General features: G+C 35.3%; 1 protein-coding gene across 1 annotated transcript; it reads right to left on the reverse strand.

The window, feature by feature from the left end:
- Window positions 1-1233: 1233 nt before the first annotated feature.
- On the reverse strand, window positions 1234-25800 carry LOC108367977 (alpha-tocopherol transfer protein-like). The gene is made up of 3 exons (XM_017622699.1): window positions 25606-25800; window positions 2359-2663; window positions 1234-2272 (listed from the first exon to the last, which is right to left on the reverse strand). The coding sequence occupies exons 2-3, from the start codon at window positions 2661-2663 to the stop codon at window positions 1651-1653; spliced, it is 927 nt and encodes a 308-aa protein (XP_017478188.1). The 5' UTR covers window positions 25606-25800; the 3' UTR covers window positions 1234-1650.
- Window positions 25801-26399: the final 599 nt, after the last annotated feature.

Genomic DNA, 26399 nt, shown 5'->3' on the forward strand with positions numbered 1-26399 from the left:
CAATTCCATGATATTGGCTACCATTACCTAACCAGTATCCATAATAATTGCTGCCATTATTANTTTTGGAAGTGTTTGTAGATCTTACATATATATAATGGTTTTTAACACCCAATTCCATGATATTGGCTACCATTACCTAACCAGTATCCATAATAATTGCTGCCATTATTACGCTCATTGTCATGTTGTAGGTCCGCGCCATTTTTTATAAATTTTTTTTTTGGGGGTGCTTGCCAATTGCTGTCAGGCAACCATTAGATTTCAAAGGAGTAGGGAAAGGACACCGCCATAGGGTAAGAACATAGTGGAGCGGCGAGCAAAGAGCATTGAGCAAAGCGTCAATTTCAGAAGCATATCTTTTAATGGGAAAACGCATAGTGAAGAGCAAAGCGTACATACACGTTTGAAATTGAAGCTTTGTTCGATGCTAGCTCTTCGCTTTGCTCGCCGCTCCACTTTGTTTTGACCCTTAAATCTATTGTCTAAAAGGCGGAGAGGTTAGTTAGGGCGTGGAGAACAGCCTCTGGGGGAACATTATTAAAGACCCCCTCGATATATAGGTATATGCCTAATGCAAATCCCTTAAATGTTAGTGCCTTTTCATGGTGCTATGAAGAGCTGTGTCCACAGACCTGTTTTTCCAGTAGGCATGCCGACACCTAAATAGTTTACTCATATCCATTTCCTGTTGGATCTATAAGTCCAGTAGTCCGTCCAGAACCTTGAGAAGGAAAGAAGTAAGACTTGTAGGTAGAAAGTCGCTTGGCTTCACGTGGGAATGAACACAACATTCGCCAGTGTTCAGTCCTTAGGTATGAAACTAAGTCTAAGACAAGCCTTATAGATGGAGACAAGCGGCGGACATAAAATGTTTGATGTATATAGACTGAAGTTCGGTGTGGAAAATACCATACATTCCGGGGGATTTGTAGAGCTGGAAGGACCTTATGGCTCAGTCTACACATTTTACATCAATGAAATCCATAGATTCCAGTCCAGAGGCGATGAGAGCCTTGCCAGACTCCACAGTACACTCTGGAAAGTGTGCACTCATTAGTCAGCTATCATAGAAAATTATTGTTATTATTATTTTTTTTTAATGGCTTTGGGGTAGGAAAAATGCAGATTCTGTTAATTTTTAACATAAAAACCACACAAAAACACAATTAAAAATTTTTAACATATTTTTATTCAATTAAACATAAACGAAAAATAGTACAAAAGAAAAATGAGGCCAGTGCACTTACATAGGTAAGCGCACTTAAGACAATAACAAAATGAAATAAAATTAAAATTATAAATGTAGCTAATAATTTGTTTCAAACATGTCCACAAAGGCATATTCAAGCAAAAAAAGAACGAGGCAATACGGATCACTATTAATAAAACATGATAATCATAATGGTAAAAAATAAGTAAGTATTAAAAAATAAATTGTATTTATGTTTGTATACACACACAAAGCGAATGTCATTTATACATATGGAGCGAGCGATGTCAGTGGTTTATTTAAGTTATAATACGAATTTGAGCACAAAAAGCAGCAGCTAGCTCCAGGGCGAAAGCAAGAGAAAGCCGCGGAACGCAACCGTATCCGTAAACCGTTCTATCCTAGCACTAATCTCAACTACGAGTAAGCCGAGCATCCTAATCGATGTTAAGTTGCCGGAAAGTGCCCTCCACGCCGAACAGATCATCGGTAGTCTTCGGCGAACCAGGGCGCAGCGCTTCGTTGGCCTTCTTATCTTCCTGTTCCTTGAACCAAGGAGTGTATTCTTCCAACTTCTTCTTCCACTGTTGGTTCAACTCGACCACCGAACCAGCTTTGCCGCCATACTCGTCGGGCAGCAAGTCACGTGGCACCGCTTTGTACAGACTTTCGATGTTGCTATGGAAGGTGATACGATTGCGGATCTTCTCCTTTACGAAGGGACGCACAAAGTTGAAGATGGTGTCAACCAATGGCGAAATATTGAACACATGCACCTCTTTCACCTTCACCGGGTATCCTTCTTGCACGGCGATGAGGAATTTCTTAATCACAGTTGGCGTGAATTTGGCAAAATGATGAGCCGAAGCGAGTGTGGCGTCAACAATGAAAATATCACCGGCAATGCCGACCTTCTCCTCCAGCAGACGAATATCGCCGATCATGAGCGCCACCTTGGCGGCGTCATTGATGTGATGCGCTTGGAAATCGACATCGATGCCGCGTACAAAGGTGATGCGGCGACCGTTAGGCGTGAGACCAGGCAGAGTAGGGCAGTGTCTGGAAGATGAAGAGAGAGAGCAAAAATTGAATGAAAGAGAGTTACTGTGTCTGTGCGTATGTGTATTTAGAATGCATTCACTTACAAGTAATCCAATACCATAGCCAATTCAGGTCGACTAATATCACGATTGGCAAAGAATTCTGGCACAGCATTGCGCATCGTATAGTACATGTCCAGCTTCTTTTTCACCTTCTCCAAGCTGAATTTGCAGCCACGCAAGAAAGTGGCCAAACGGCCGTCGTCCATATCCTTGGGCAGATGCGGTTGTGTGTCCAACCATTCACGTACAAGTTTAATGTCGCGATCGATGTCCGATTGATTTTCGGGTTCGCGCAATTCCTGGCGAATTGTGACGCGTTGTTGGGGTGTGGGCTGCATGAGCATCATCTGGAAGAAGAGAAGGAGAAAAGTGGCGTTAAGTGAGAGGTAAAAAAGGAAAAAGTTAACAAATGTTAATACTAATAAATTGATTGGAAACATAAAAAAATAGCATTTAATTTAATTAGATTGGGGCGTGCAGGCGAAGAGCTCAAAAATTATTATTTACGCAGAGCGGCTTATTCAAGACTTCATCCGTTGGGCTGATAGGCACATTGTTATGCCCCGTATAGCATTTTTCCTGATCTAACCCCATTAGTACTTAAACCCTCCTCAGTTCTTGGTGACTCCAGCTAGTTCCTTCAGTGTAACCGTGCCTAAGCCGTTCAGATTACTTCGCTTGTGGTTAAAATATCCCACCTCTTCATTACGTTGAAGGTAGAGATCGAATGCTCGGCTTAGATAGCCTCAAGTCCGAGTCCTTCTTAAATTATGGTCCTCTTCAACCTCGGAGAGCAGAAATATCAGACGGCCCTGTACGTTGGACTGCTCTCCGACGTCCTGTCCCTATAGTCTTTTCTCTTGCACCACGCTACTTAATTATCCGAATAGCTCTGTTTCGGGACACAGTTTATTTAGACTGTTAGTCTACTACAAAAAAAATATAGGGATTTTCGAGTTCGCCTCAAGACTCTGCAAAACACATTTTCAAACCACTAACAAACACATTTTAAATCACGTCCAGACTTAAACCCAAAAACTTAGAATACTCAGAAAAGATATAAAACATCCATCTCTCAACTTAGGACTAAGGGACACATCACACGTCGCCATTACATGACAGATAGACATAAATTCACTTCAATGATGAGGGTTGCTAAAGGATAATCCTCAGAAAATTATAGAGTAGTTATTAAAAAGATAAAGGAGTCTACGCCTAGACCACAAAAACGTGAACATGGATGCTAAGAACGGCAATGGGAAAATAAAATCTGCTACGATAAAGAATGTGGATGCAACCAAAGATGAGCGCAAGAAATCAGAGAATCCCATAGGAAGTAAGCCTAGACCTCCGATACAAATTATGTTGCAACGAAAAACCTCAAAGCAGAAAGCAGAGGGCCAAACAAAGCCAGACAAAGCTAACAACTCTTAAGGAATCCTCAGAACGCGTTGCAGGCCTCTAACTCATGGCGGCAATAGAGATCTGCAACCTGAACTTAGGTTTGGCAGTAGTCCCCAGTGGTTCTCACTTAGACCCAAGGCCCTTTTGCGAAATCGCATGGATCTTAAATGTATCTCATTCCTCTATTAATCTCCTAGTGCTTACAAAAGGGTGGATACGCTTTGAGGTCATCAAAATCATCGAAGAAATAACTGCCAAGAGCTCTTTTGCTCCTATTTGTTGGTGCCGGGCAAAGAAATAGTAGGTGGTAGGTGAATGATTTCCTCATCCTCATCCATGCAACTTCTGCAGTAGTCGTTTCCCGGCGCGCCTTCTGGCTGTGTGTAATCCAGTCAGACAATGTCCGGTAAGAGCTCCAATTACTATCTTACCTCCTTCGCCGAAGTAGTTAAAGGCATTGGGCATTTAGCATTTATTGCTGGTCAGAGTGTTCGTCAATATGCCAAGTTATTTCCATGTGCCACCTTTCATAGGCAATTTTAACAGTGAGCTTACACGATGTAGGGAGACAGAGGTGGCGCAATCAGCAGTACCGCTACTTTGTTCTTGGCGAATTTGACAGAATCAGCTGTTCGTGTGACGTCATTTTAGCAAACTGATTGTATGTATGCACAGATGTTTATATATATGTAAATATGGCGACCTCCATGGTTTGACAGTTTACACTCCTTCTCTCCTCCATCTACAATTATTCTTTCCTATTCGTTGCTATCTTGACGTCATCACCCGCAGGAATGCGCAATCTTGTATTCTATGATTCTTGGTGAGCTTACAAGTTTACATCTGTGAAGAGAAATACCCTGTGTATCCCTCATATTCTATGACACGTGCCATTCTATGACACGCAAGTTCGCCAGCCTTGCAATTTTTCTTGATGACACAATAGCCAGGAATCTACACCATGCATGTGGAGAATATCTAAGTCATCTACATATTTAAGAGATCGATGACATAGAGAAACTACTTTTGAGGGCAGCGACATTTCCCCCAGGGATTTAAGTCAATGAAAATGTAAATATACGGCCTTTGAGAAGCCCATTTTTTCGCCATAAAACACTGCAGTAGTTAGGAAGACGTGAGCTGAAAGATGTATCTAACACGAGTGGCGAACCCTGTCATAATGCGCAGGAATACGAAATGGTTCCTGGTGCTGGCTAAGTAAAAGTAAGTAAGTAGACAAACAGAAGACTGTGAACCACCTTCCCGGTTCGGGAAAATGCACTATGCATTTGGTATGTATCTCGAAAAAATGAGATTTTATTTAATTTTATCTTGGTCTATTTTTGTATCATACTAGCCGGTATGTACGAGAGAACACAGACATCGGAAATTCGTTCCAAAATGTGTGCTAATGTACACACGTATGTATGTACATCATTTTGAATAGAAACAAATCTACCGAAAAGTTAAAAATGAAGCTTGAGTACCAATATTACACCAATACTTTAACCAAAACGAATCAAAAAGTAAATAATAAGTAATAAGCACTGCAGAAATCAATAAAACTGAAAGCAAAAAATAGCAAGTGACCTCCAAAATATGGAATTAACAACTTTACACGTCGTTAAAACAAATATTTGCAAGAGGTTAGCTAGCAGCAGACTGCTGTGTCCCACATTTCGCAAGACGTGTCTGCAGTTATGTTGCGCAGCATGCAAATGTTTCGCAACATTGATGAATACTGTATGCGTAAAACTGCAAATGTCAAAGTGTTGTGAGAAGTTTTTTTTTTGACAATGAATAGCTACAAAAGAAATTAATATTTGCTTGTTTTTTGTTTTGTTGTTGCTTAAAAAATATTGTCTATTCAAAACAAGAAGTACAGGAAAATACTACGTTTGCAAGGGAAGAAGAAAAATAAACAAATGGAAGAAAAATATGAAGACGATGCTTCATGCAATTAAGCACCAGCAACAATATGCCATGTGAAGTGCTAATATTGACAATAATAAACACTTCCGTTGAGTGGTAATTTAATCTGTTATTTTGTCTTCTTGCTGGACGACGTATGTATAAGAAAACCTGTTGGCTGCAGAGCTAAATGGAATAAACTTGCGTAGTCGCCTTATTTTCATTTACTTAAATATTTCTTCTTTGATTTTGATTGATATTCAGCTGAATATTTAACTAGTTTCACGCATTGCATAATGTCGAAAAAGCATATTTTCTTAATTAACCTTCAGAAGACACACTGGGGTGTAAGACACCCCAGTGCAAAGCCTATTTTTGATAAACTTTTTCGTTATGTCAATAAAAGCTAACCATGCAATTATATGATCTTGTACCTTTGAAAAATTCAATAAGACATTTCATTTTAAATTTATTTTATCTAAATATTTCCAGCGTAATATATGCCAAAAAAGCTTAAGCTGTGTGTTTTAAAAGCAACATTTCAATTGGGGTGCAATTTACCCCAGTGTGTCGTTCACGTCAAATAACAAAGGTGTGTCCTCCGAAGGTTAAGCATCTCGAAGCAGGAAGATTTTTTAGTGTCACGCGCTTATTTGGGGCAATCTTCTTTCTTTCAGGAGATCAGTGCAGTAAAAGTTGTATTGATGTATATTTGTAAGATATCCGTTAATCCAGCAGACAATTTGTTGCTGTTTCTAATGTAGCTAATGAAAATCTGCGTGTACAAACGAACATTTCTGGACTAGTTCAGTGGTATTTAAGACCCATTTCGGGACAAGTTTAGGACCAATTCGTGACTACTTCAGAATGTTTTCGGGACTGTTTCAAAAGTTGTTCGGCACCATTTCGGAACTAGTTTACTACTATTTTACTATTTGAGGACCATTTCGGGATCGTTTCAAGACTTGTTTGGAATTATTTCGGGAAGAGTCCACGACTTTTTCAACCGTTTTTGGACCATCTCAATACTAGCTCAGACCTATTTCGGGACGGGTGCAGGACTATTTCAGGTCCGTTTCGGGACTAGATCGGGATCATTTCAAAAATGTTTTAGAACTATTTCAGGACCATTTTCGGACTAGTTCAAGATAAGTTTGGGACTAGTAAAGGAACTTTTCGGGAACGTTTCAAGACTTCTTCGAAATTATTCAATTGCATACATAAATAGGTTAGATTAGAGATTAAACTTTAATTTCATGTCATTTTATTAATTTTGTCGGGAGAAGTTCATAACTTTTTCAGAACCACTTTAGGACTACTTCCGGACAATTTTATAGACTAGTTCGGGATGATTTTGGCGTAGTTTTGAAGTAGTCACGAAAAGTTAAAGAAATAGTCGTGAACTATTTCCGAATTGGTTATGAAAAAGTCGTTTACAGGTCTTGACAAAATAATAAAATGAAATGAAATAAATTTTTAATTTCTAACCTAATCCATTTATGTATATAACTGAATCGCCCAATGCTTTGCCAAGCCGTACGTAGATTGGGTGCGTTCAGAAATGCATCAAGCCAAAGCATCAGTCTCTTTTACTTCTAAATTATAACTGATGCAAATGCCTTATATACGCAACTAAGTTCCAATTAGGCATTTAACCGTGGTTGCGCATATTTCCATCAATTACAGTTTAGAAATAAATACGTATGATGCTTTGGATTGATGCATTTCTGAACACACCCATTTTTGTACATTAAATTTCTTAAGTACTCGTGCCTTCTTTCTTTTCCTGTCGTTTAGCAGAAACGTTCTTATTGTCAACTAGCGGTAACATTTCTGGTTGCTAACGTTTTTTTTTTGTACACCATTATTAACCGGAATAGAATTTAAGTGTTGCCGACTCTACATGCACTTATTAAGTTGTGCAAATAACTAACCGAGCAAAGTTCAACTGGCGACTAGTTTAAATAATAAATATTTATCTATTTTTTGCTTTTTACACGCTATGCTTCAGTTAATTATGTCTTCAGCCACGCGCTGAAATCTGTCAACTCAAACAAGTTCAGCAGGAATTGTTACGGTTTGTGCGGAAAGCTTTGTGAAGTGCTGGTATTTAAAAAATGTAAAAACTAAAAAAATATTTTATTTAATTTAACATAAAAATTTAATAAGCAATAAACACTACTTCTTTTGTTTCAACAGTAATTGCCTTTTAATTGTATGTATGCGACTTCAAAAAAAAAAAAAAATATATATTTTCATTTTATTACTCTGCGCGATTATTAGCCAATTTTTTGTGGGTGCGACGTTACGCTTGATGACACCACGATGATAACATTGTGATTTAATTACCAAACTGTTTTTTCTTGTTGCCAATATTTTTTACTTTAGCATGAAATTATTTGCAACCTTTGAGTTGAGCATCAAAGATGAGGCTGGAAAGGTCACTTTAGCAATAATACTAGCGTGTTTTTTTTTTGTGAAGTGAAGGTTATTAAAGGCAGCAGGTATGCAATTAAATAATTAAAAATGTCTAAAAACTTGAATAAAAATAAACAAAAAGCCTATTGAGATCGTTGATTATTAAAAATTATTATTACAAAATGAATTTCTCTTAAACGAATTACAGAGCCATCAAAACACTCTCGAATAAGAATTTCAACATATTCATCTACACCGATGGTTCAAAGATAGAACAAGGAACCGGAGCCGTTGACTCCCGGAAGGACCTGCAGATCCACCCATCGTTTCGTCTATCGAAAGACTGCAGTGCTAATCTTTTATTTGGCAGGATGGTTTTAGATGAAAGAGCCACCATCTTTGTCGACAGTCAAGCAGAATTTAAGGAAATTTGATCTAAAATAGAGAAATCGGAAATGTCGCACCACGCTGGCGCCACTGAGCCGTGTCAACGTCCCTCTGTGCTGGGTCCCCGGACACATCAATATTGAAAGAAATGAGTCGGATGATGAGATGGCCAGATCCGGCTCAGAGATACCAATATAAGAAGGGGATAGCTTCATATTACCACCGTTTAGTGATCACGTTAGGAAAATTGATGAATATACCGTGGCCACGACTTATGACTTGTGGAACAAACTGAACGACTGTGAGATCACAAGATTATTAGGGGAAAAACCGGCTTAGTAGGGGAAAAACGAGAAATACATCGAACTCTACAGTACGAGCCCTTACCGGTGCCATCATCTGACAATGGCGGCGAATACCAACAAGTACTCTCTGCAGAAGCTGCCGTTCTGAGGATGAGGAAGAGTCAATTGACCACTTCCTGCGCGCTGTCCAGGTCTACAGACGAAGCGCCTCAAGAACTTGGGTTTTTGCTCTTTTTTTCTTCTCGGCTTCATAAGGGATAGTGATTGCTTTAGTAGAATAATGACTTGAAGCTACTCACTCGATTATAGATATATGTATGTCCCCTTCTGACGCTCCCTTAAAGAGAGCATTCACAATGGACAATTCTGTCTTCAAGTGAAAGCATGTCATCATTTACACACGCCCTCCTAACCTATTATTCACACTTCTTATTAAGAATGGCGTATGCAATTTATTCAATTCTAGTATAACAAAATGCAAGTTTAAATTGGCTAGGCCTTACTGTTGATTTTTCAAAAACTTTTTTGACGGTCTTATAGCTCAACCAGCCACCGACGTAAATCTGTACGGCACGACGGCTGGTACGACATATCTTATGGGATTCTCGTGTTAATGGAAACTCACCACCGCATGATGGTGACATTGCCGTTGCTTCTTTCTATCTTTATCAACAGCAATTTCATATGTAGGTTGATACAGATGGCGGGTACGGAAGGCCGCTTAGTCGGTGGCTGATTCAGCTATTACTCATACTTTTCATATTTTTTTTTACAGAACTGCAAAAAAATATTAGGGGATTGTGGTAGTGCCCACGTCTGATCTTGTTATTGTATTTGATACAGAAGGTACCACTTTGCAATGCGGTGCTCTCGTACTCTTGCAAATTTGGAATAGTTTTTGTGCATTTCGTGTAATCTGTGCTACGTGCAAGACTTCAAAAATGGTTTACCGAATTCTGTTATCGTCGAACTTTCACGCCAGAAATCGTCTATAAAATCAATGGAGCAAGTGGAAGATCGGAGGGAGGAAATGCGTGAGGTGATTGAGGCTAAAGACATATTTATGGATAAATAATTGCACATCAAAAATCTATCCGATGGCTGCCACGATTGCTTACACTTTCTCACTGTTTTCGCTTAAAATCAGTGTTTCGCGATGTTCCATCGCAATGATTAGGTTAGGTTATCGTGGTCGCCTGACCATGGGCACAATATGAAGCCATATTACAGACGTTTTACGCCAGCTCTTTTAATTTAGAAGCCAAGCCAAGTATAGCTCTGATGAAACGCGCAAAATCGTTCAAATGAATTCAGCCAGTTCGTAACCATGGACGAAACATGAATCAAATCACCACTACACCATTACCAAGGAAGAATTAAAACAGTGGACTTCTCCAGGTGAAAGAAGAAGGCCATGGTAGGTCTGTTCGAGATACATGCGTTATATTTAACAACGATTAACTTGAAAAGGGTGAAGCGGTAACCGGCAAATAAGTATTATTATGAGATATTGGATGGATTCGAAATTGATTTGAAGCAAAAACAGCCGCAAATAATAAATTATAGCCAATACGAATAAATAACAGAGTAAAAACTTTTGCGCAATATTAATTTGTAAATACGACTGTTGCTTTCACTTTGTTTACAATCAAATTGTTACATATGAATGCAAACATATGTATGTATTTATGTATGTATGTATGTATGCATGTNTGCGCAATATTAATTTGTAAATACGACTGTTGCTTTCACTTTGTTTACAAACAAATTGTTACATATGAATGCAAACATATGTATGTATGTATGTATGTATGTACGCATGTAAAAAAACCAATAGCGGCCAAGACGGCAGTTCATTCACAACTCCAGCCGAAGACAGGTCGGGCGTATTTGGGGCTGTGCAATGTGAGGCGTAAAACCAAGCGCGGCATACTTGCATTGCAGTGTAGGGCAGTATCGATACCAAAAGTACTCAGAACTCGATTCACCAAAGGATAGACAGAACCCGATTTTCGAAAGCATCTACACTGANAACTCCAGCCGAAGACAGGTCGGGCGTATTTGGGGCTGTGCAATGTGAGGCGTAAAACCAAGCGCGGCATACTTGCATTGTAGTGTTGGGCAGTATCGATACCAAAAGTACTCAGAACTCGATTCACCAAAGGATAGACAGAACCCGATTTTCGAAAGCATCTACACTGCGTACTCTAAAGTACTTAGTACTCACAAAAGAACTCGAAAGTACTCAGTACTCACAAAAGAACTCAAAAGTACTCAGAACTTGTAAGAAATCGAAAGTACTCAGTTCTTAAAAATACGGTGTTCAAATCTGTAATGCATGCGCTCAGGATTGATTCAAAGTACCCAGTATTAAGTGACGACAAGATACTTAAAAGTACTGAGTTTTATTTATATTTACCGGTGTTCAGAAATGGTTGCTCTCAATTTGAAGTTCCAATAGTTTTCAAGTACAATACTTGCACCCAGTGAAGTTAGCCATTGATTTGACGTAATTTTGGATTAACATTTTAATCTGAATAAAGTGCTGAGATTTCTACTCTAAGAATTGAACTGTTACCAACACGTGTACATATGCTCAGTACTCCCAAAAATACCCAATTCTTAAAAGTATCGATACTAAATAACTCGATCCTCAAAAGTACCCGACCCTTCCCAACACTAATACATTAAGGGTATTCACGATCCAGTGCAGTGGTGCATAGAAAGCATAAATAGCATGATTGGCTAATTTTGTTGTGGTTTGAACACATGAAACAAGAACAATCATGCTATTTATGCTATCTATGCACTATGTTAGACAGTATGCACCGGGTCGTGAATACCCCTATTTTACATACATACTTCCATAGCATGACAACGTGTTTATGCAAATTGTGCGAAAAAATACAATAATGGTAACAGCAACAGCTACAAATTCATCAGAGCTGATTCGTCTGCTTATTGTCTGCAAGCGAATGGCGTGCAAGGAAATTAATGCAAAGTGTGGGCGTGACATGCAACTGCATACATACATACATACACACATATCATCACTAAACACTTATGCAAATGCCAATGTAAATAGTTTGGCACAACTCTGCCTAAGTGGCAGATCACGAAGGCACAAGTTAGTATGTTGTTATCGCTTGATTGCCGATTAATCACTTTGACTTTGATTTAACTGACTGCGCAAGCTTACTACATACATATATACATAGTTGACTGTCTTATTTCTGGCGAGTTGGTGTAATTATGCAGGGTGGCGTTTTTATGTACAAAAGAATGTGGTTGAGAGTGGAGTTGGAGGGCGGTCGTTGATATTCTTTGCGCTAGATGCAAAAGAGCGTTAGCCTTTTCGGCTGAAATTAAACATATAGTGCTTATCATAACTATACGACAACCACATATTGACAAGCTTTGACTATTGGCGTATTTTATTTATTTCAATAGTTTTAAATGAGCTGCAAAACTTATAATAATGCATTGCCAAAAATTCTCTAAAAATTCTGAATAAAAAATGTGAAATTTGAGTGAGCCTGTTGATTTGTTTTTTAAATTTTTGTACAACGTTAAAACTTGGATTTCCGTTATTATGAAAACTAATTAAAATTAACTGAACAAAAAATAAAGAGTCAAAATTTTTCAGTATGGGGATATCTTATATTTATGAGAAGCACTATATTTCGGCCTGTCCGCTAGTAAAGCTCTTTGAAGCTTTGAATACAGTTAGTATTGAGTAGGAAAACGCTAACCTTGCAAGTAGTTACAAGCTTTTTGAAATTTTAGCAAAATCCTTATATTTTGGCAGTTTTTACTTAAGGCACAGTTCGCAAAATGTATTTCTCTTTTGTGTAAAATGCAGTTAGTCTAAACACTTTAAACAAGAGAATTCTTATTTTACTTTTCTACAAGGAAAAATTCAACAATTTTATAATGAGCTCGAGGCCATTTTTTAAATGAAAAATTTATTGTGGAAAAGCAACAACAATTTGAAAAAATGGTAGAAGTGATAGCTATTTCGGAAATCACCACATTTCCTCATCAGACTTCTTTCAGTAGGATTCGAACCGAGCTCATTATAAAATTGTTGAATATAATTGTTAAATGGCCAAAAAAATAACAAAAAACATACAAGGAAAAATTTTATCAGAGGATTATCAAAAAATAATGCTTATTGTTTGCCTCATAATTGATTAAGCGACTGAAATGTAAAAAATGTCGATGCTAATGCGTTTTTAAACTGAAATTCGGTCATAAAAGCCCAGTTTTATGCCGATAGTGTGAAGTTCATTCGCTTTTTTTTTAATTTTTTCTATACCCAAAATTGTAGATTGTTAATGTATGAACATAAAAGTTAAATTTTTGTTAGTACAGCTTTCGATCTCGGCGCAAATTTTAATTTTTAATTTTTAAAAGCGACTATTGGCATTGCATACCCATTCGAGTATAAAAGACAACATTTAGTATCTTCGTAGGACATGCTCAAATAAAAGGGAAACGTTTATTCCATATAAAGAGATTAAAAGTGGAATTAGTGGGAATTTGCGATTGCTTCCGGAGGCATCCAAAAATTGTCTCGTTTTTTCTGCAAAAAAATAAAATGAGAACACAATACAATGCAATTTTTCAGCGGCTTAAAACTTGCACTCAGTTATACTATCTGCATACCCAAAATTTTTCTAAAAATTCAGATTCAAAAGTTAAAAATTTTGATGAAAATTTGTCTGTGTGGAAGTTCGAAGTCTGATTTATGTGGTTTTCATTAAAATATGAAATATATTTTTAAAACAAATAACAAACCGATATTCACTTTAAAATCCTTGAGTCGATGCTCGAGTAAAATCATTACTGGGTTAGGTTCTTAAACATATTTCAATTAAATTGAGATAGATTTCAACTAGTCGATTATTTTGAAAGATTTTGAAATAGTTGATGTTTGATTGAAGTTGGCATAACTTCCTGGTAAAATACAGTTAACAATAGAAAATAAAGGTAGGTTGGGGGTATAACTCATAGGTGAATGGTAAAAAATTAGTGAACAAATTTGTATACTGCGTAAGCTAGAAGACTTAATTTTGCAAATATCTATTGTATGCATGTACATATGTATGTATTATGAAATAAATTTTCTATTACATAACAATGTGACTGTTTCGCAAGCATTACTAATGAAAATATAGGTAAATGTTTGTATGTGCACTATACATATGATACATACGTATACGTATGCAGATATGTATGCGCATCATTTTATTACCTTACCAACCACGATATTATTTGTACATTTTGGCGTTTTTATTACTTTGCTGTTGCAACACAAAAAATTTAATTCAGACTAGTAACAGCACTCATGCTGTATGCTTGAATACATATACATAAGTACGTAACTATGCTATTAATATAAATAAACGAATGTTTTTCAGTATATTTGTATCTTCAAAAGTATGCGTACGAAATTATATTTTTTAGCGCTGGCAGAAAGAAAAAGACCTTATACGCTAATTAAAAAAAAAGAAAAATCTTTCAGCAGTAGACGCTGAATTTTTTTTACCCTCTTCGCCGACATTTAACATTTACATCAAAGTAACAATAAAAGTTACTAAGCTTATATAAGTGGATTGAAATGACCTTTAAAGTTAGCAATAAAGAAAGTTAGTTGTTAACTGTCGTGTGAATAACGTAGAAGATGAGAAATTGACACTCACATCCTCGTTTTTGAAATGTAATAAACAAATCTAATATATGTAATCTTTATGGTCAATGATGTACATAAATACCACAATCTGTGCCAAGCTATAAATCTTTCACTCCATTCTTCAAGAAAGTGAGGTAGACACTCTGACACATGTATACAATTATTTTACTATAATTTTGCTCTGACGTTAAAAATGTTTTGTCATTTGACCAGACAAGAGTTTTCTCGCGAAACCCTACTCTAATAGGGCCACTGTATTTCGAAAGACAAAAGTCTTTGGTAAGAATTTTGGAAACTATCTTGAAAGCTCGTTTCCGTCTTTCGAAAGACAAATTGAAAGATCTGCCAAAGGAAAAAAAATTAAAAAAAATTCGACTAAAAAGGGAAAAAACTAAGAAAATAAATTTCTTAAAATTAAATGATTAATAAAAAAAATTGCGTTTTAAAACAATAAAATCTGAAATCTAAACGAAAGTCAAATAAAATCATTAAAATATGTTCCTAAAATTTAAACAAAATTGAAAAAAATGTTTTACTTTTTAAAATAATATAATGTAAAAATGGATTGAAATCAAGGAGAAAAAAACAAAAAAGTTCTTAAAAATTAAAATGAAATTAAAAAAATTTAATTAATTTTTTCTCTAACATCTATTAGGAACACACGTCTCATATAAAAAATGTATTTTTAATAGATTAAGCTGCACTACCAATCTTTTGGACGAGTGAAAATTGGTAAAAAAGCAGCACCATTTTTTAATTGTGTGTTTTTGCATTGTTGCGAAAAACAAAATTAAAATAATTTAGTTTCAGCATTCCATTAAATTTTGTGCCAGCCAGCCGAGTTGCGATTTAAGTAATATAAAAAAGCAGTTATTAAATCTAAATGCATATACTAGTCTCCAGACGAGCACTTTCGCTGCACGTTTTCGCAACACCACTTTCGCATTTTGTTTTCTGCTGTGTGCCAGTGCGAGGCGCACGTTTTCAAGCTATGTATGACTTATAGAAATGAATGACGGCTGCACGCCTGACCGACCGAGCTGGTCATCAGAAGCCAACGGGCAAAAATGCCAGTTTCCTAGTAATGTTTACGATTTCTAAACAAGCTGTGTATTTTGTTTTTTTTTATACTTTGTGCTCTAAAAACGCATTGCACTTTGTGTAAGCTGCCGCTAATATGAACAAAGCAAGCGCATTCGCACTTTTGCAACAACTTGCTTTTCCACCAGGAGGGGATAGGCACATGTGGCAGCGAGCAAGCAAATCGCGAGTCATATTAGCTGAATGTTTTTCGGCTTAGTGCAACTTTTGTTATTATAAAGCAATTGGGTAGCAATTTCATGTGTTGCAATCACTTGCAAAATCGATCGATTGCATTCTTTATAAGAAAACTAAATAAAAGCAAATAGACGACTACAATGGCGAGCGCATAATCGACAGAGCGCATGCGCAAATGCATTTTGTTCCTAGTAAATATGAACACTGGACTGGTCGACCGCGCGCTTCTTTGCATTTGCTATGCTCCCGATTGCATGCAATACATGCGTTTGTGTATGGTAATTTTTAGTTTGCTGTTAGCCAATTTTGGCGGAATGGAATTGCAGAACCAAATACGGAAGCTTCGTAGAGTCGGAAATATTGCAGGTGGGCTTACAGAAAAATAAAAATATCCTAATTGCTTATTCCTGAACGTATAGGTAAACATACTTCGCTCAAATCAATACTTATTCCGCGGTTATACTTTGCTGTACTAGAATCCACTGCATTTGCAAGTTGATTGCTCTCAGCGATTCCCAGTCAATGTGCTATCGCTTTGTTTGTCTGCTGTACATTTTACGTATGTACGTACAAATGTACATAGGTCTTTTGCTGCTGCTAAATGTTGCAACATCTTTTTTAGAAAATCGCGGATAAACTGGTTTGACCGCTCTTGCTTAGTGCCAAGCCACTCTATTGTCCAAAAGCTGTGTGTTACTAGTGGATAAACCTACAGACATACATACATATGTATGCGCAAACAAAAATACTTGCACACTTGTTTATTGGCTCAAGCTTGTAAGCGTTCCACTAGCTTTGCCTACAAAATTGTTATTTTTTAGTTTTTTTCGTCTTTGTCGGTTGTTGCCATTCTAAAACCGAGGAAGTGGTAATAAACAGTTTTGCGAGTATGTCAGTTAAATTTTTTCACTTTGCAAATAAATATAGACTTTTAGTTAAGAACAATACAATGTTATGAGGGTCCCAGTTATGGCCCAGTTCACGTAAATCTTAATATATTTCCGAAATATCTTTAAATATAGTAAATATTATAAACCTGTTGGAGAAGCCACAACTTTTTTTGGTGAGGCACCCTAATGTATTTGCATATATATATGTAGGTATGTATGAAAATGCACTTTGAATTTAAATTGTGTTTTTCGATAGGCGTTTGTGAGAGGGACTGGGTTTTGCAACAAGGAAGGTTATTGTAAAAAATTTAGCTGGGTTCATTAAAAATACATAAAAAACTATTTGTTTATTAATATGCATACATACAGACGTATTATTTTAGCGAGAATACTGCAACCTTGAAGAAAAATTTTTTTTCTGCTAATTGGTGACCGTAAAAAAATTATTTCAAGATTTTGAAATCAGAAAGATTTGGGGGAAAAATATCACGCCGATTTTTTAGTATCATTATAAACCTCTCATATTTTAGAACATGATTTCCTTTTGATTTTTAAAATGTTTGACTTAATACTTTCAGGAGAAAACGACTTTTTTATATATATTTTTATAATTTTGTCTAATAGAACAGCCAATTTACGAAAAATTTATGATTTTTTGCATGATGGTTATTTCTCTTTGAATACTCAGAATAAGGCTAGTGCAAGGAAATTAAGTAGAACTTGATTTGTAGCTTTCGAGGGTAGGATCGCCGCCACTAGTGTAGTAAACTTTATTTCCAACTCAGAGGAGCAGTCAGTTTAACGTTGCAATCAATGAATGTCTTAATGTTAGTTTCCATAAGTTGTTGTCACATTGCAATAGGATTTTTCTTTATCTAATCTCCGTTATTTTTGAGTCAAAAGGACCTATAAAAGTATTGGGCAAAATATTTTCATGAGACATTTTAACTAAGAAAGGTTAGGGGTTTACATGTCACACAAAACTTTCAAGCATCAAATTTTAATATGGGTCTCCGAAAACGATTACGGAAGAGTAAATACATAATATGACTCACAAAATAATAGAATAGAAAAAAAGGTTCTTACGAGAAGGAGCAGCCTTTCGTGGTTTGACTAGTACGTAAATAAATACTACCATTGTGTTGCGTTTGGTTGAGGTCCTGTTACCCTTCTGTCCTTTATCTATTAAGCAAGTCCAAGGTTCTCCTAGTAGTCACGCCGTGTCTTTATATCTGACCACTTGTGTACGGAAACTCCAAGAAAATCCGAATCAATTTTTTTTGGATTATTCCAAGATAACAACTAGGTGGTGCCATCATTTCGGATTTAATGAAACGGGGGATTTTACACAGAGGTACATAACTACTGTGGATGGAATAGCCAAAGGCCAAAACCAGGGGAAAAAAACCTCGAAAAGGGACCGTTCAGAGGAAGGCACTCCGCCTGACGCTGGCCTCAAAAAAGCCGATGCACCATGACCCATCAAAAACGAGGGCCGCAGCTGCTCCGACACATTACAGACAGCCCACTGTCTAATTTAAAGATGTTGTTGCAGGAGTGAAGATGGCAATGCTTGCGAGGGACTACCTTGAAAAGGTCCTAACAACCGAGTAGATGGACTCCATCAAAACTGTCCTTTTGGACAAAATAGTGGCTCATAAGGACCTGGCGATAATATCAGCCTTTTTGAGTTATGTTTACAAGGCACCGTAAGGAGAACACGACTTCAGACTGGTTTAGGGCAACCGTGCTTATCTCGGCGCCTTGGGAAGGAGGTCAAAAACTCCTCATTCCAGCGTCGCAGAGAAGTACATTCCAAACTCCATTGACATGAAAACCAAGAAGGTACTGAATCTCATTTAAGGGCAGAACAGCGGTCTCAACGGATCCTAGTGTAACTTAAAGGGAGTCGAGAGGGGCTCTAGCCTGCTGCTAGTCCTGTCAGTGGACCAAATATCTGCTGCGAGTTCAAGGGCTGACAAACCAAGGGCAGCGATAATCATAGACACAAGCACTAAATTTCTGCCTTTCTATGACTTTACAGACGGCGACACTGTCACATTACGAGTGGAAGCGGAACTTAACGGGCGAAAGACAGAGGCCGTGATCGCCTCAGCTTACTCTCCCGTCGAATCAGATGACGCACCACCAGATCTAGTAAAGAAACTAGAGGAGTACTGCAAAAACCACAGGAAAGTCCTCATCTTCGGCTGTAATGCCAATGCTCACAGCATAACATGAGGCAGCAAAAATACAAACACTAGAGGCGAGTCACTCTTACAATTTTTATTAAAAGTAACATAGCAGTAGCAAATAAGGGAAACCAGCCAACATTTATAAATGCTATTCGTCAAGACATTAGTCACTAAAAACTGATTCGACTTGATTCGGAACTGGGGTGTCTCAGATGATGACTATATGTCTGATCATAAACATATTCTGTTTAAAATAAAGGGACTAGTAAAGAGCGCCACACTCTATCGGAACCCTAAAAATACTGACTGGCGCAGGTATGCTGTCAACATTTCAGCAAAACTGGGCACACTAACCAGCCACATATCTGCAAAAGAGGATTTGGTTACGCAGAAACTGCGTAGGACGACTGAGTTCAACAAGGCCAAGAGAAATTCTCGGAAGAATTTCTGTGAGGGCCTTAGGGACATTCCAGCTACTGCTTGGATCCAAAGTTCTCTCTCTTAGGGCGAATACACTCTCATTTGAACTCTAAGGGGATTGGATGGATCCCCTACATAAACTTTTGGGGCAACCATAGAGCTCCTTCTAAGGACTCACTTCTCTGACTGTAGGCTAACAATGTAGAGGGAAAATACGCACAGTATGGTAACTCCATACCAGCGAAGAGCCTTCGACCCAGTAATCAAAAAAGTAATCCACTTTGAAAAAGTAGACTGGGCCAATATGTCGTTTAAGCTCTTCAAATCTCGGGGGCAAGACGGCATATTCGCGGCTGTACTTTCCAATGGACAAAAAAAATACAAAAAAAATAAAAATGGCTACAATATTTCGGTCTTGCCTGACACTGTAGCATGTTCCACTTAGCTGGAGGGAAAGGGAAAGCCCACATACAGCCCCTTTATGAAAGCTCATCCCGTTCTACTCAAAAATTTAGGCGACTCAGTTCACATTGCCCATTCAATGAACAAAATTTTGCTCATCACTTTCCAATCAACAGTAATAGGCTACTAAGAAAGCAACAAGGTTACCATATTGCAAATGGCAAATTCAAAGCTTTCAAGAGGAGCGGGAAAAGAAGCTACGTTCTTTGTGAAACCCAGAGTTAATTAAAATTTCTCTAGAAGACAATACTCTGATAGCCTTTTTCCACCAAAGGCTTAAGAGCTCACGTAAGTTCCAAAAATTGTAGCATAGGGTGATCGGCAAGGTTTATTTCTTAATTTTTGCTTTTTTTCCTTTCGTATGCTTTTACTGAATCGGTGGAATTACCCACTTCGAGTTGTATTCCCAATTTTTCCCAATAGGCGTTAACTGAAGTTAAGCCTTGGGGGAAATCAACTTTTATACCAGCTATGGTGAGAAAAATATACTTATTATCTTTAATGTTTAAACCACTTGTAAGCCTGCCTATTATAAGCCAAATATATTAGCATAATATTTGAATATATAGGCTCATCAGTAGAAATATATGGGAAAATTTATGATAGAATTTCAAACACATAAGGGGGCAAGCAAAACTCCTCTGTGATAGCTTTTAACTCGACTGTTGCATAAAAAAATATTTTCATAAAGGTAGGTTGCAAAAATTAATTTTTAAAATACTACGCAAAAGTTTAAATGATTTTTGTGCTGGAAAGAGAAATGCATATGTATATGTGCTAAATAAGCAAAAATTAATCGCTATTTTTTGCAAGCATATATTTATGCGCTTCATTTAAGCCGGCAATAACATAACTGATAAAATTTACCAATACCAATAATTTTGCATCATAATATGCAAATCAAATAAAACCGGGTCTTTGCCGCTTTGCCAAAAAATATACTTCGCTACTAGTTTTCATAGTTAAATAATATTATATAAACTTTCGCATAACAATACATCCGTGTTGACCTACAAAATTGTGCAAAATTTATTGAAAATTTTAAAGACAAGTTGTCATAGCGCTACTAACAACAAAAACAAACTGTGTATTACTAAATTCACCTACTTTTCGCAGCAACATCAATGAAAGACTTAAGCAGCGAACTTGACATTGCTCAAGGCTTTGTGTTGTGCTTGATATCTGACACAACATTTTTTTTTTTTACTTTGCAAACAACAACTTTTGCGTGGAAGACAAAGTGGTTAAAAGAAATGTTAAAATGCGGCAACAGCTAAGTTAAGATGCTTTTAAAATAGCAAATATAGCAAATATATTTACATAATAAGCAACTGCAATGGAATTTAAGTATATATGGAGAGTGTTTCGCTGACATATAATATACTGTACTTTAGTTTGTTAAACAAAAATATGGAGAGTTTACGCTTAACTTGATTGCTCGAAAGTATTTTGTAACTTAGATTTGAAGAGTTGTTAATGAGAAGCACTTGGGTGTTGTACTTACTAATTACGTATTAACAAAAATTCCTGTAATTTAGAAAGTGCATTAAAAAGTAAGGCATGGGACTTTTAAAATTTAAGGCTATTTGGCATAGAGCGAATAAGGGACATGTATGGTGTGCAAATATTCATAAATATCTTTGCACATGCGTATATAAGTATGTTCCTATGTCAACGTTTAAATGCACATAACTACAATATATTTGTTTGTTTTTCCTATGCATTTAAAAACAATGCACAACGAGGTGTTGTGCTTCGAAATAACAACACTAACATCCAGTTTAACGAAAGCAATTTCATTTAAAAATTAATTTTATTTGGAAATGCTGGCGAATTGCCGTATTTAATTAAATTTGTTTTTATCTTTAGAAATAATGTTTTTAACGGTATATTGGTATCTGCGAAATTTACATATACTTTGTATGTAAAAAGCGCCAATTAATTTTGAAACTCGTTTGTTTTAAATACTTGGATTTTTTTGCGACCTTCAGAATTTACGAGTTGATTAAAGCTGCTCAACAATTAAAGAGTTCTATGTTAAGTTATTTATCTTTGATGCAGTAGACGAGACTGTTAATGATCTCGTGCTGTTCTTGTGGTTCAAGGTACTTTCTAATTAATGACTGCCAATTTCATTATTACGGTAAAAAATACTTTTTTAGAAACGAAAAAATAAATAGAAATGTTTTGGATTACACGAACAAGTATTGATATGAAGCGTTCATCTTATTTAAATTTTTTACCTCTTAAAAAAGTTTTCGGACTTTGAATGTAAAAACAACTTTTACAGCTTACATTTTTTTCCTTTAATTAAATAAGACAATTTTCGCGCAACTTGAATAAGGAGTCTCTTATGCTTTTGATAATACAGCTTTTAGATAATACAACGTTTAAAATAATAATGATCTGTTAATTTTAAGAAAAAATTTTACCTCTAATCACATAAAAAATATTAAGATTTTCAAAGAAATTTTATTCAACTTCAAATACGTGCAAACTATTTAGTAATTAAATAAAAAAGTGACTGTAACACTTTATAACAAAAATTATAATTTAACGGTTAAAATGGATTTCTATTTATCGACCAAGAATAATCGTTATTTTTGGATTTTTTAGTTTTGACGAATTTTGATCGTATTTTTTTATTATAAAATAACCGTTATTTTCAGATTAAAGTTTTTCGATCACAATAGATTCGCCACGCTTAAAATTGATCAAAAAAATAAAATCCAAAATAATGAATATTTTTAATCGAAGAAATAAGCATAAAAAAAAAATTAAAAAAATAAGACCAAAATCTGCCGATTGTGATTGATTAAAACAAAAAATTATATAAAAAAATATCATCGATGTTTTTCAAAACCGCCTTTTGGGCTAGACGTTGGGTGAAAGCTATGTTGCATTTGCAATTAAAATGCTTCTGGTCCAAACTGGATTGGAAGTGATCAAATAAGCTGCTAGTGATTGCAAAGCTACAACTATCGTTTTTAATGGGGCGCTAACAGTTCACACTCCGTTCGGAATGACTTTACGATGGCTGAGCCTTAAAAATGTTTTGCTAATCCTTAGCCTCAAAAATTGAAGAAAGCAACCATAAAATTAAATTAAGTTTTTGAATTTAGAAACATTTCAGCGATTTTGTAAATATTTTCTTGAGAGTTTTTCTTTAAATTTTCTTCGTTACCGTAGATAAAATGTGAAATTTTTAAAAATTTTAAAATTTTTTTCGCCATTGGCAAGCACTGCAAAAGTTTATTAAAAAATGATTTTATGGTGATCTCTTTCAATAAAATTTTAGTATCAATGCCAATGATTTTACCATTTCTTAAAGTTTGAAATTCTTCATAATCTTTTTTTATTTTTATTCTGTAATTTTCATAAGAGAAAATTTTGTCGGTGAATATTTTAAAAACTTTTCTTTTTTAATTTTCGTTTTTTTTATTCAATTTGCCAAAATTGCTGTAATCAATTTATCACGAAAAACAAAGAAAAAAGTTTTTTAATGAGATTTCCTTTTATTTAAAAATCTTTTAGCGCTTCCTAAATTTTTTACTTCATATTTTTTTGTATACATGTACATTTAATGAACATACATAAATAAATTAGGGTGCATCATCCTCCACACAAAATAAAATCGGTACTCTTTTTCCACCGGAATTATAAAATGTGTCATGGAGTCTCTTGTACGGCACCACAACGGGCCCATGGTGGCCTAAGTGTGCCCCTTTTCCTGTAGGTTTAGGGCAGCCGAGTTAACCTATCATATTTTAAGACTTTCGCCAAACTGTTTCAGAAAAACATTTATATTACCGTGAGCTGCAGCCATTTAAAAAAAGAAGTAAAAAAATCGAACGTTTTATAAATAAAATAAAAATACCTCAGTTGATAGAAAAGTTTAAGCTTAAAATTTCTGAATAAAAATAGTTAGAAATTTTTTCACGGTTAAAATTGGTGCAGCTCGAGAAAATCTTAATTTTTCCCGAAATATTTTGGCAGAAATCTCAAAATATAATATATTTTATAATTCTGATTTAAACCGAAACCTTTTTGATGAGACACCCCTATGTAAATATTATTTTTTTTTAGTTTCCTAATAATACTTACTTTTCCTTTATTACGAAAAAGTCTTTATGGTATTTTCTTTTATTAAAAACGTAGGTCTAAACCATGATTAAATAATAAAAGGTTTGCTCAAAAAACAGTTTTCTCGCTCCCTCTTGATAAAATCGGCTCCCTTAGCAAGGCACTGCGTGGGGGTTCGTGTGTGTGTGCAAAGTTTTTGTAAGGGAGTTAAGGGAGTGTCAAAACTCTAATGTCAATAATGAGCAAACATTTAATTATTGAATCATGGATCTGAACAGCTTTTGAGCTTTGAAATTTTCGATAGTTTTTAAAATATTTTGTTTTATTTTTTATTTTTACTTGCCATCTCCAGTCAGTGATATGATTACAGAAATGACATAAAACACTTTCAAAATCCTTTTAATTTTCAAATATTTTTTTGAAATGTCAATTTACTGTTATTTTTTCTTTAGATGTATCTTGGCTTTTAAATATATTAATTGAAAGGCTTTCAATGAAGTCTTAATTTTTTTTTTGCTTTCCGATAATTTTTCAAATATTTTTATTTTTTCAATTCCTCTTATTGTTTACCCTTCAGAAAAATTCACATTTTTAAAATTTCCAAAGTATTTTACTTAAATTCGCTAAGTCATTTGTCAACACAACTAAGTGCAATTTTCGCTCTTTCAAAATGGTAAAGTTTTACTTATTGTCTGCAAACTATTATAACAGGAATCATGAAAAGTTAAACAAAAAAATCTTTAAAAATCTACTTCTTGCTAATTAAAAGAATACTTCTATTTTTGAATTTCATCCCTTAGTTTTTATTTATTCTTAAGCTAAATTGTAACCTTCCGTTAAAATGTTTTATTTATATTTTTTCAATAAAATTTTAAGTTGTGTTTAAATTTTAGAGTAAAATTTTACATGGATGTCTATGACAGCATGCCACGTTAAAAAAAAAAAAATTAATTTTCAAAAATTTTTTTTACGTTTTCATTAAAAAACATAAACATGTCTTTAGTAAAATTTTACATGGATGTCTATGACAGCATGCCATGCCATGGTAAAAAAAAAGAAAATTGAATTTTCAAACATTTTTTTTTAACGTTTTCATTAAAAAAATATAAACATGTCTTTTTTTGTAATAGTATATTTCCGCCATGCAGTAATGGCAAATGCAGTGTGGCAAGCGCTTGCAAATGTGTAAGCGGAAAATATTTATTTATTTTAATCTCTTTTTTATTTGTTTTTAATTTTTGTTGAATAATTGTATCTCAAAGTCTTTTCAAATGTTAACGATATAAAATAGGAAAAAATTTTCAAGTTGACTTAATTTTCAATAGATATTTCACCTTTTAATTTTTTTAAATAAATTTATTTTAAACTTTGTGTAATTTGTATTCTTCACCAGCAACAGTTTTTACGTATTCAATTTGTTTATCTATTTTTTATTTATTTTTATTTTTTTTTTTATTTTGTAGAGAAATCCTGTTTTGTTTTAACGTTTAATTTTTTCATTATAGCATTGAAGTATTCGCTTGCTAAGCACAAATGTCACAGTTTTTATCTCTCGCAGTGATTAGCCATTCATAAAACTTGATTTTTTTTTTTTGAAAAAAATTAGCTTGTTTTTGCATAAATATTTTCAGTTCATGTCCTTTAGATTTGAATAATCGAAACTTATTTTTGCTTGAATGTATCCTTTCAGTATTCACCGGCGAGTTCTCTGCTTAAGTCTTTTGTTTTCAGTCATTCATTGTGTTTACAATTGCATTTCTTTATAAATTCCTTTTGCCTCTATTATATTAATGTGTTTGTGTCGAAATATATACATTAATAATCTTCCAGCGTTTTCTTACCTTGATTATTATTTTTAATTTAATCCAAAAAATTGAGTTTTTAATCCTTTTAATAACGTCACGTCACTCGAGTAGCCGCGCGTCGTATTTTATGTATTTGGCTTTGTTAAATTTTTGGCAAGAATTGAAAATGTCACGACCGCTAGCAACAACGACCACAACCGCTTCGTTGGTGGCTAAATCTGCAACTGAACACTGCCAAACATGTTTTGCCGCTATATAAGTCCGGTCTAGATGCGGTCTGCTGCCGTAGTTGCTGTTGCCATGTATTTGTATTGGGACATCCACATCAATTCGGCCATCTAAGCACCACATCGCGCCACTTTGTTGTTGAATTCATACAGACGTACACCTGTAAAATTGTGAGTATGTGTCTTGTTGTTACCCAGCAAAAATCGCGATTACTCCCTAAGGGTCAAGGAGTGCTCCAAAATTAACCGCAATGCATATATAAAATGTGGTCCAATTAACATTGCGATATCCTAGAGCAGGACCATATACTCCATATCTGCATCACATCAGAGTAGCATAACGCTATATATTTTTTCGTTTGTACACGCTTTCGTCCTGCACTTCACAGATACTTTTTCATTGTTCGAATACACAAAACAAAATTTTTATTATCATTTTAACGCGATGTCTCTAACGAGATTCACCTTCTGGAAGTTAGTAAATAACAGCGAGAATTTCTGCACACTCAGCTACAGCTGTTCTGTAATTTTTGGTTTAAAAATTTCAACTTGAATGAATTTTCTCGCCGTTTGATTTTGCTCTTCACTTCACAGATGCCTCTT

Source organism: Rhagoletis zephyria, unplaced genomic scaffold (assembly GCF_001687245.7).
Source record: "Rhagoletis zephyria isolate East Lansing unplaced genomic scaffold, Rhagoletis_zephyria_1.1 Rzeph_scaffold_02895, whole genome shotgun sequence".
Taxonomy (NCBI): Eukaryota; Metazoa; Arthropoda; class Insecta; order Diptera; family Tephritidae; genus Rhagoletis; species Rhagoletis zephyria.

Bases quoted from the DNA above. Each gene is read 5' to 3' on its own strand.
- LOC108367977 (XM_017622699.1), bottom strand. From the start codon at position 2,663: ATGATGCTCATGCAGCCCACACCCCAACAACGCGTCACAATTCGCCAG. The intron at 2,273-2,358 runs GTAAGTGAATGC...TTCATCTTCCAG, and splicing joins GCTATGGTATTGGATTACTT to ACACTGCCCTACTCTGCCTG.